At 35.5% G+C, this 12,243-nt stretch overlaps 1 protein-coding gene across 1 annotated transcript; it reads left to right on the forward strand.

The window, feature by feature from the left end:
- Window positions 1–5,163: 5,163 nt before the first annotated feature.
- Window positions 5,164–9,774, forward strand: LOC109175026 (two-component response regulator-like APRR5). Its single transcript, XM_019324282.1, has 7 exons — window positions 5,164–5,638; window positions 6,802–6,963; window positions 7,062–7,192; window positions 7,281–7,355; window positions 7,982–8,319; window positions 8,660–8,954; window positions 9,478–9,774. The coding sequence occupies exons 1-7, from the start codon at window positions 5,455–5,457 to the stop codon at window positions 9,607–9,609; spliced, it is 1,317 nt and encodes a 438-aa protein (XP_019179827.1). The 5' UTR covers window positions 5,164–5,454; the 3' UTR covers window positions 9,610–9,774.
- The last annotated feature ends 2,469 nt before the right edge of the window (window positions 9,775–12,243 follow it).

The following is a 12,243-nucleotide window of genomic DNA, read 5'->3' on the forward strand; positions in this document are numbered from 1 at the left end:
TTGACCCGTCTAGTCTAAGTTTTCTTTTAAAGATCCATTTGTAGCCAATTGGTTTAGCCCATTTGGGCAAATCTACCAATTTCCAAGTGTGATTAGACTTAATGGAGTCTAACTCACTTTGTATGGCTTCTTTTCAGAAGACAGCGTTAATTGAGTGCATAGCAGCCTCGAAGGATATTGGTTCCTCTCCTAAAATTAGCTGACATACAAACTGATTAGAAATTTCGTTTATATCATCAAAACTTATTCCAGTTCTTTGTCTCTTACTTCTCTTAGGTTGTTCAAGCTCATTCTCAATCTGAGAAGTAGGAGGCGATGTATATTCACTCTTTTGTGAGCTCTCTGGAGACAATTTTAGAGGGAAGATGTGTTCAAAGAACTCAGCCTCCTGTGCTTTGCACATAGACCGACTGTCTAAGTACATAAATCTATATGCAACACTATTTTCTGCATATCCAACAAAGATTGCATCTAAGGTCTTAACCCCAAGATTAGGTCTTTTAAATGATGGAAGACCCACCTTTGCTAAACACCCCCACACATTGAAGTATTTTAGGTTGGGGGCATAGCTTTTCCATAGCTCATAAGGGGGTTTTATCGTACCCTTTTATGAGGTATTCTGTTGAGAATGTTATTAGCTGTAAGAGCAGTTTCTCCCCACAGAGAGTTCGGAGCACTTGAGTTAATAAGAAGAGCGTTAATCATTTCTTTGAGAGTTCTATTTTTCCTCTCAGCTATGTCATTTTGTTCTGGAGTATATGGTTGGCTTCATGAATAATTCCAAAAAAAAATTCACAAAAAGACTTAAGAGAGATAGATTCATATTCACCACCCCTGTTAGACTGAAGTATTTTGATCTTTTTATTTAGCTGATTCTCTACTTCCATTTTAAAGATCAGAAATTTTGTTCTGCCTCATCTTTTGTTCTTAGCCGATATAATTTTGAAAAATGAGTAAAATCATCTATAAAGGAAATATAGTATCGTTTTCCACCTTTAGTCTCAATATTTTTTGAAATATGCCATATCAGTGTGAATCAGTTTTAAGGCACAAGTAGTATGATGTTTCACCATGGAAAAGGGGTTTTTTTTAGCAAATTTTGCCTCAGCACATATATCACATTGAGAAAAGGAGTCATTTTTCAAACTTGGCAACATATTCATGTTTTTAGCCTATTCATGCATTTAAAACCAACATGTCCTAATATGTCATGCCACACATCAAATGAAACAGCAAAATGAGCAGAAGCGCCAGAACCACTGGCAAGGTTATTCATAAATTGTTCAATGTTCTCAAAAGTAAACGGAATGAGAGGCAAAACTAACAGTCCCCCACGTAAGTAACTCTTCCCCAAATACTCCCCTCTGTGAGTCATTATCATTCGTTCAGACTCAAAAACTAGTTTGATCCCAGCCCTTACCAACAAAGGCCCTGAAACCAAATTCTTTCGCAGAGAGGGGACATACATCACATTAGTTAAAAACAAATACTTGCCAGAGAAAATTTTGATTTCTACATTTCCTCTACCTCTTACCTTAGCCATACTGTCATTTCCCATGAAGACCCTCTTTCCTTGTCCTTCAGCAATTGACTGGAAATTTTTGAAAAGTCTCTTGTTTGACCAGAAATGACGAGATGCTCCAGTATCCACTATCCACTCTTCAGAACCTTCCACGACATTTGCCTCTAGGGTCACCACTACTGCCACCACTTCTGCATCTTCTAGCAGGTTTGTTGGGTTCTTAGCCTCTTGTTGAGTAGCCTTCTGATCGTTTTCCTCCTTCTGGTGGTAACATTGAGCTGCATGGTGTCCATGCTTCCCACAACGAAGCACTCGCCTCCTTTCCATTGTTTCTAGTGTTTGTTGTTCTTGAACCGACTGTTGTTGTTGGCTTTGAAGCCCTTCTTCCAGTTTTTGTTCTGGCTTCCACTTCTAGATTTTGACCTATCACCTTTCACACTAGTTTCTATGACGTTAGCCTTTAAATTTTCAGGGAAAGAAACATATCTTTGTTTGAGGTGAAAAGCCTCTTCGATGTTGAGATAATTGACCATCTACTCCCAGGTGCAGTCTTTGGTCTCGTGCTTCATCTTCTTTTGGAATTCTACCCAAGACTTATGTAGCTTTAGACTAGTGCATAGGTTTGCAACATATCACTTACCGGAATGCCTTCTATTACTAGATCAGTAATCAGGTTCTCGTACCCAGTTTTCGAAAATTTTCAGAAATTTCCAGTTAGTAAACGGTCCCTAACATTTTGTTGTGAAATTTGGGTAAAAGAATTTCACTGAAGAAACATGAATATAATTTATTAAATGAAGGTATATAGTATGTTTACTTGAGGTATATAATATATTAATGGTAATATATGTACATAATTTATTAAATGTAAGTACATCATAGGATAATTGTAATAAATACATATTTTATTAACTAAATGTACATAATATGTTAACTGCAACTATATAATTTGAACAGGGTCCACGATGCGCATGGTGTACCCTGATCCACAATATAACAATTGCTTATAAAATGTCCTACACTTATACTAGGGAATTACAAGGTTCTTTGTACAGTAGTTCAAATTTATGCATTATAATTTGAAAGTTTTATTAACCTTATTTTCTAAAGTTATAAATTTTATCTTTATAAGTGTACAAATTAGGGGTGTAAACGAGCCGAGCCGAGCTCGAACCTGGGTAGGCTCGAGCTCGTGCTCGTTAATGGAGGCTCGGCTCGATTTCGAGCTTGAGCTCGTTCGAGCTCGAGAACTGATGCTCAAGCTCAAGCTCGGTAATTTTCGGGCTGCTCGAGCCGAGCTCGAACAGCTTGATTGTTCGAGTTCAAGCTCGATTTTGACATTGAATTTGACCTATTTAATACTTTTGATTGAAAATTTCAACTACTTTATTTTACCTATACATAATTAATAGAAATCTTTTAGGGATTTTAAGTTTAAAATTTTAATTTCTAATTGTTATTTTTATTATGTATTATATATATATATATATATATATATATATATATATATATATATATATATATATATATGGCTCGCGAGCGGCTCGACGAGTCACGTGCCTAGAATATCTAGGCTCGGCTCGAGCTCGATTACTAAAAGAGCCGTTCGAGCTCGGCTTGATCTCGATTTTGACCGAGCTCGGGTCGAGCTTTGACCAAGCCGCTCGCAAGCGGCTCGGCTCATTTACACCCCTAGTACAAATAATATATAATTTAATAATTATAAAAATATGTAATAAAATTAAAATTTTAAAGAATTCTAAAAATTATAATTTAAATTTTCTGAATGCTACTGACTACTTTCTCAACCAAATGAAGCACGCACACAGTCAACAACACCTCCATTGAGACTCGATCTCATGACCTCCCATATAGAAGAGGTCACTACCTGCTATCTGAGCACAAGGTGCTTGGCAATTATAATATTTAATTAAACTAACAATCATTATAATATATATTTTTGAATCAAAATGGAGGGGATAAACCCAACACTAATCTAGCAGCGCATAATAGTAGTTATTCTCGTACTCAAAATAATATTTAAACACACTTACCTAATTTAATTCTGAAAAAAAGTGAGATTTTTTAAAATAATTTTATAGTTTATTTTCTAAAATTTCATTCTACTTAGCTCTTGAATAATACAACGAAAAAAAAAAATAGGAGGGTGAGAAGATAAAGCAAAGACATGGATTTTTAGGGTAAACTCCAACTCAAAAAGGCACAGAAGTTAGGGTAACCCCAATCATGATTTCAAGAGATCCACACTTATAATTACAAGATCACAAAAATCTTTACTTACACAAGGATTGTGGGGTTTTCTTTGTCATCCTATAGATATATATATATAGGTTCTCGTGCGGGTGAGGGCTTCACGTGCGGTTGTGCAGTTTAATCTGAGCCATCCATCTCGCTTTAATCAACGTCCAGGATTATCAAAATTTTAAAAAAAAACGCGGTGGCAATTTTGTAATTTTTGCATCTAGGTCAAAATTAAGGTGAGCGGATCTGTGATTAATGTGCGTGAGTTTTGTGCTTAATGTGCGTGAGTTTTGTGCTTAATGTGCGTGTGTTTTGAGCTTAATGTGCGTGGGATGTGCTTAACGTGAATAGTTGTTAAAAGTTAAAGTCTGTGAGTGAATACATAAAGTGCGTGAGTTTTGTGCTTAATGTGCGTGATGTTTGTGCTTAATGTGCGTGGATTTTGTACTTAATGTGCGTGAGTTTTGTACTTGGTTGTTGAAACTTAAAGTCTGTGAGTTAATATTTAAAGTGCGTGGGTTTTGTACTTAATGTGCGTGAGGTTGTGCTTAATGTGTGTGGGTTTTGTACTTAAAGTGCGTGAGTTTGTGATTAAGATCTAACACTTAAGGTGCACCAAGCCTCCGACTTGCCCTGGGCTTTGGCAAAACCCTCCAGCAAAGCTGCGCTACTCCTAAGCAAGATAAAAGGAAAAATCCAAATTCAAAGTATAGAGTTGATGAGTTGAATGAGTCTCCTCCTCGCCTTCCTGGTATTCGCACACTGGGCTTTGGCAAGCGTTTTTTTTTTTTTTTTTAATTTTCATTGATTTGAGTCGTTGATCTAAATTTGATCAACTGCTCAGATTTAACCGCACAACCGCACGGGAAGCTATACCCGCACCTGAACCCTTCCCTATATATATATATATATATATATATATATATATGTGTGTGTGTGTGTGTGTGTGTGTGTGTGTGTGTGTGTGTGTGTGTACTCCCATTTTGTACTATCAAGTTTTACTCTCACAAGTTCTCGATGTAAACACTTTTCTTTAGACCCAATGAAAATAATCAATCATTGATCCTTATGTCAGTGAATAAAATTTGAGAGTATATATGCATAGTATAACTCAAAAAAAAAAAAAAAAAAAAAAAAAAGGTGAAGTTGTCCACTTGTCCACTTGGGTGTTTGAGTGGATGTTATATGTTGCTGGTTTGACAATACTTTTTACCTGTCTTAATTCTGGCCACCTACCAGAAGGGAAAAAAATGGCCAATGACTCATAACTTTTGATTATATAGAGAGCAAGGAACAATTCGACGTGGCCAATTTGGGCCACCCACATGACACTTTCAGATATTTTGTATATCTCTCTTACTTTTATACAAGTATCTAATGTGAGATTTTATTAGCAGAAATGATTTGGAGCCATTAGATTGGAGACGGTGAAAAAGGTGGTTGATTGGCGCCCATTAGATGGTGGCTGCCCAATGGGTCTCTCTCATTTTGGAGATATTTTCTTGAGGTGGGAAAAATGGGGTTTAAGTTTAGTGGTGCTAATTAAATGGAGGAATTGAGAATAAAGACACAAAATCACACACTTTGAACTCTAGTCCGCCATTTCTTTTTCTTGGCGAGCGAGAGAGAACATATTCTTCGACAAGTACTAGGTTTAATTTGTTGAGGGAATGGGGGAAGTGGGCAGTGAAGGTGGCGCCGGAGTGGAGTTGAACGACGAAAGTGGTGGCTCTGCGGCGGTGTTCAGGTGGGAGAGGTTTGTGGCGAAGATGGCGGTGAGGGTTTTGCTGGTGGAAGCTGACGATTCTACTCGCCACATCATTAGTGCACTTCTAAGGAAATGCGGTTACAAAGGTTGGTCTATTATACCTTCCTCTTTTCTTAATTTTTTTCTATGTTGAATGGAATTAGTCCAGAGTTGATATTGCATTGTGAATCTTGTAGCTAATTGAAGTGTGTGTTCCGCTGATACTTGGATTGCACATTTGTGTTTATGTTATATTACATGCTAACACGTCCCTCACGTGTGCGAGCTGATTACTTTTGATGGGCTTCAAGCAACACATAGACCTTAAGTCTTTTTTTTTTATCGGGTGACAGGGAGATTTGAATTGACATTTGGCATGACTCTGATACTAAATTGAAGCATCTCAACTAAAAGTCTAAGCTGATAGTTGGATTGCACATTTATGCTTATGTTATACAATATGCTCAACATAGCTAACGACAGGATTGAAATTGAATATATGTTATTTTTCAAACTCCATGGACCACATATATCTATCCAAGTTGAAAGTTGTGGATAAGATCTAAAATTACATACTTGTGGGACACTGTACTGGGACCAAAGTGAATTTAATTCTTTGGAAGAATTGGTGACTTGGTGTGAGCTTATTATGGCCTCTTTCGTAGGCTGTAATTATAATTTAATTACAGCTTAATTTTTTATGGAGCACAATTATATTATTTGGTTGGAGAAAATTATAATTTCACGTAATTGCAGGTTATTTCTTTTGTGGAATTGATATCCATATGACTCTCCTCATGAATTTCAATTCACGGTGGATGAAAAGCTAAAAAAGAAGAAAATTACAACATCACTTTTGATTATTATTAATATTATAACACAATGACATTTTAGTCTTTATATTATTTATTTCTTTTAATTCTCAGTAATCGTATTCTTGTCCCAAACAATATAATTTGAATTCCTACCTTATTCCCATCTTAATGATCTTATTCTTTTTTCACTGAATTACAATTTCTTTTCTCCTTAATTCCTTCCTTCCAACCAAACGTTCTGTTAAGGATGTTCATGTATGTAATCAATCGATTGTGTTATATTAATTGATACATTGAATGGTTATGTTGGCCCGTTGACTGACTACTCCGGTGGTCGTAAAACCATCAGTTTTGTTTTTTTACCTATGGTTGAAATAATTGATAGATGAAAGAGAAGAAGACATTTTTACAGAGCTAAAGAGATGTTAATCATTTGTATGTATTTTGGCATGCAGTTGCTGCAGTTTCTGATGGATTGAAGGCATGGGAGGTGCTGAATAAAAAGCCCCATAATGTGGACCTGATTTTGGCAGAAGTTGATCTGCCATCAATCTCAGGATATGCCCTTCTCACCTTAATCATGGAACATGAAGTGTGCAAAAACATCCCTGTAATAAGTACGCCCACACCCCAACTTAATTAGGATTGGTGATTTACTAACATTATCTTTTAGTCTCATTCATACCTTAATGCTGGTGACAACCTCGTTGTCCAGTGATGTGTTCCCAGGATTCGGTTAGTACAGCTTATGGATGCATGTTGAGAGGAGCAACTGATTTTCTGGTCAAGCCGATTAGGAAGAATGAACTAACAAACCTGTGGCAGCATGTCTGGAGAAGACAAGCAGTGAGTATACATTCAAATCCTATATATACATACATCTCCACTTCTCCTAACTGATCATAATATGGTGGAATTCGTGTTGTTGTCTCAGTCGAGCAGTGGAGCCATGGCTGAAAATAATGACATTTCTAATGGGGAATGCAGGGAGAAAGGAAGTGAAGATCAGGTAACATATGTTTAGGATTAAGCGCTTACTACTATATCTTTATCCTCCTAGAGAACCATGACTTGGCTCTAATATTACTTTTTAAGATCCTTATCACTATGCTAAAAGTTATAGCTCATAGCAAAGGCACAATTTTATTTTCTTATATACTGTCATCACATTTTCTAGAGACAGGGTGCTAACTTTCCCCTAGCCACCAATGACTGAATTTGACCCTTCACTATACTAAAAGTTATATCTCATAGCGAAAACACAACTTTATTTTCTTATATACCGTCATCACATTTTCTAGAGACAGGTGACCAACTGTTGGATTTGACCCATTACACACACACACACACACATATATATATATATATATTCAACATCAAATGAGAACCTGCCTTAGGTGAGAAACTACGAGCCTCATGAATGCGCGCAATTCACTACATAAATGCTCGCAATCTACTATAGGGTAGATACTGTGCATTGTGCACCTGAAGTATTAGATTATGTGCATTTATGCAATAGTTCACAAGTTCTCACCTAAAGTATGATTGAACACAAGCCTATATATATGTATATATATCTTTGGCTTCAATTCAATTCTTCTACATGAAATGATTGAGATTGTGTGACATGTGCAGAGCTCTTGTTCAAAGCCAGATATAGACACTGAAGGAGAAATCACAGAACAAATCCAGGATCTTTTACAGCCAAATTGGGACAGATCTCTTCCTATAGTTGATCAAGCCTCTGATGAAGATATAAAGTCTTGCGAACAGGGAATTGATTTAATTGGAGCATTTGATGACTACCTCAATTGCAATCACATAAATCCAAGTTCAAATACTAGTCCCAACAAGGTTGATTCTGCTGCACCCGAATTGGATCTTTCCTTGACAAGAACACATCCTAGTTCCATGCTGAATCAATTTGTAGACAAGCATAGATTAAACCACTCAGATGGATCAGCCTTTACACCGTGAGTTTTCTGTACTTGCCAAATTGAAAGTTTGCTCCGTCTTGTCTTAACTAAAAGTTTTAGCCGACAGTGAACCCTAACCTGGCTCTGATACCGCTTATTAGGATTAAGCGTTTACCACTATACCAAAAACTATAACTAATTGTAAAGGCGTAACTTTATTTCCTTCAACTATCACATTTTTGAGAGGGCAGGTGCTGAACTTGACCCTTTACCAGCCTCTGCTCAATAACCTCCTAGCCACACATGGTGTTGGACTTGCCCTTATCGGCCTCTACCCAACAAAAACCGTTTGCAGTATTATCGAAATTGCGTAATTATGAGGAATATGCATGTGCAGATATGTTAACAAGGGCACTCAGAAGCACCAAGGATTAACCATCCCTATTGCTGAGAGAGGTGTGAGGTTTGAGGGTGTAAGCAGCCCTGTGATATCTCCAAGTGATTCCCCTCCTGGTTCTGGCAATGTAGATTCTCCTCCCCTTGAGCCAAATCCAGTTCATCCTTCCACAGCTGAGTGTAGGAAGGAAGAAGTTTCCCCCGGTCAAGATGGAAACTCTCATCGATCATCTCAAAGAGAAGCAGCTCTCACCAAATTCCGCTTGAAGAGGAAAGACAGATGTTACGAGAAGAAGGTAATTAAACTAGTGTTTCAACTTTCATGTTTCTTTCTTTCACAGTTTCACATTATTATCATTCATATGATGATTCTGATAATAAATGCATGCAGTGAAAACAGTTGGGCGGAGGCCTGTAAAGGCCAAGTCCAGCATTATGTAGTTAAGGGATTGTTGGGCGGAAGTTGATAAAAGGTTAAGTTCAGACTCTAAAAAATGTGATGACAGGATAAGAAATTACCTGTTTTGGTTGTGCACTATAGCCTTTAGAAGTTGTAAGCGCTTGATTCTGACAGGTAGTATTGGATTCATACTGGGAAGGGGAAACTGTTGGGCGGAGGCCGATAAAAGCCAAGTCCAACACTATGTGACTAGCTAGGAGATTGCTAGACAGAGGTCGATAAAGGTCAGGGAAAAATCGCATTCGTTATGAACTATAACTTTTAGGGTACATGTAAGTACTTGATCCTAACAAAAACAAACTTTTATGGGCTAAAGATTGATATTTTTTTTTGTTGTTGATTTTTGGATGTGGTGATAGGTAAGATACGAGAGCAGGAAAAAACTTGCAGAGCAGCGGCCACGGGTGAAGGGACAGTTTGTTCGCAGGCAGGCAACCGGCACGGGGGCGCCACCAGGTGACAATGTGATGATTAGTACTGTAAATCAATAGCTGATATTTACAAGGAAAGCGCATACATATCCAGAATTTCTAAAACATTGTGCATTTGTTTAAGAGTTTTTGCTAACCATTTTCCTTTATAAGAGGGCTGTTAATGTAGTTAAACGCCGTGTTTGGTAAAATAGTTAGCCTATAAGTCAATTTTAACTTATTTGATCACTGTTAATTGTTTAATTTGGTTTAAAAATCAATGTAAGTGTTTGGTTAATTAGTTTTTTGTAACTTCAAAAGGCTGCTCAAAGCAACTTTTTCAATTACTTTTTGAGAAAAAAATTATTCCAAACAGCTATCAGTTAACAGTTAATTTACACATTTCTACAATTAACTAATGTTATCAATTAGTTATACCCTCTAATTAACCTAAACAGCTAACAACCATTTACCAAACAGGGCCAAACTCTTTTTAAAATTAACAGAACCTTGTACCACTTGATAGGACTACGGGCCAAATTATATTGGTTCACTAGGGCGCACAATGCATTGGGAGAAGAAGAAAAAATAATAAATAAATAAAAGCTAAGGATTCAATGGATTGAATTATTACCTAATAATAATATTGATAAATGTTGATTATGAAATGTAAATGCTGTGAGTCATGAAAGATAATAATATCAAGTGAGTCATGTGTTAGTTTGGCCCAAATTTACTAGAGTTCCACTAATATGTGCAATTGTTATGTCATGGAGCAGGTATATCTTGCAAGGTGGACTTAGGTCCACATGTCTAGAATAACGGTGTTGTTAGTGACACTGTTTCTTTGGCCAGTGATATTTTTTTCTTTTTTGTGAATATAGAGTTCAAAAATTATGAATATAGAGTTCAAAATTTGTGAATATAGATTCAAAAATTGTATTATACTGTTGAATATAGAGTTCTGTAATTGTGAATATAGAATTATAAAATTGTGAATATAGAGTTTTGTAATTATGAATATAGAGTTTTGTAAGTTTAAATATAGAATTCAAAATTGTGAATATAGGTTCAAAAATTGCGAATTTAGAGTTCTAAAATTGTGAATACAAAGTTCAAAAATTGTGAATATAAAGAAACGAATTCTGAAGACAAACGGTAAGTTAACGATAATGAAGGAAATAATTTTTTTTTAAAATTCAGACGACGTCGTTTTGAAGCAAAATGACGTTGTTTTGGATCCAGGTCCACCTTGCAAGGTGGACCCCGGTCTACAACATAATATGCCCATATTATGGGTTGTGTTGAACAAATCTACACTAGAATTGTTGGGCTAGCCGCATCCGCATTAATTTAAAATTTAATTATAATTATAAAATTTGAATTGAGTTACTTCCACCGGAGGTCCCTTGTCTTTGGTGACAATTTCAAATTTAGTCTCAGATTATCGTTTTTGTCATTTTACATCACAGACTATTGTTTTTTAGACACTTTTAGTCCTTCTCATGATTTTTTCTATTTTTAGTAAGGACATTTTTGTCTTTTCATATTTTTCTTTCGTTATTTTTTCGGTTTCAACCAGTTTAATTGGTTTAGAACTTTAGGTAACCTTTGATTTATAGTAACCGTATTTTTCAACCAAGTTTTAGTAAAGTCCTAAACCAATTAAACTGGTTGAAAACGGAAAAATAACAAATGAAAAATGTGAAGAGACAAAAAAACCCTTACTAAAAATTAAAAAAAAAATCATGAGAATGACTAAAAGTGTCCAAAAAACAATAGTCTAGGATGTAAAAGGACATAAACGATAGTCTGGGATTAAATTTGAAATTGCCACCAAAGACAAGGGAGCTCGGCGGAATTAACTCATTTTAATTTTATTACATAATTATATAATTTATAAATTGTATATTATTTATACTCTTGCAATTTTTTCAGTGCACACTCTCGAGTTGCGACTATAAATTTTTTCTCATCATCTAAAAACAAATATACTTTATAAACTAGAAATTTATAATTTTAAAAAAGTAAAATTAATACACGCTACAAACTTACAAGTAGCAAACAAATTTAAACTATTGCATAAATATTCTTGTAATTAACATGTATAAATATGAGAATTTCTATGAGAAGTCCTGAAACTAATTTTTCCTTATATTTAAAAGAAATTTATGTTCGACTATAAGATGTTTTCTAAATTTGAGTATGAATAGACCTAATTTAAACTACATAAGGGCATCTCCAATGACTAAAAATAAGGGGAGAAAGAAAGGAAAGAAAGGTTGGTGGAGAAAAGAGTTAAATACCCAAAATCGTCCTCAACTATAGTGGTTTTTCTCAATTTCGTCCTAAACGACTTTGGTGACCTAATATCGTCCTAGAATTTTGTGTTTTGCTCAATTTAGTCCTCCATTTGTTATTCCATCAAATTAGTGTTAAATAAAGGGACAATTCAGTAATGTCAATATTGATCTCTCATTACTTTCAACTTGTGAAGTGCGAAATTCTTTTTTCTTGTACGAATTACACCCAGAATTACTCCCGGACCTGCAAATCAAATTTTATATTCGCAGTTTTAGGAGTAATTCTGGGAGTAATTCTGGGAGTAATTCATAAAAAAAATAAATAAAAAAATAAATAAAAAAAAAGGATTTCACAGTTCACATGTCTATGAGTAAAGAGATGCCAATATTAAAATTACTGAATTGTCTATTT

The sequence above is a fragment of the Ipomoea nil genome, unplaced genomic scaffold, assembly GCF_001879475.1.
Source record: "Ipomoea nil cultivar Tokyo-kokei standard unplaced genomic scaffold, Asagao_1.1 scaffold0681, whole genome shotgun sequence".
NCBI lineage: Eukaryota > Viridiplantae > Streptophyta > Magnoliopsida > Solanales > Convolvulaceae > Ipomoea > Ipomoea nil.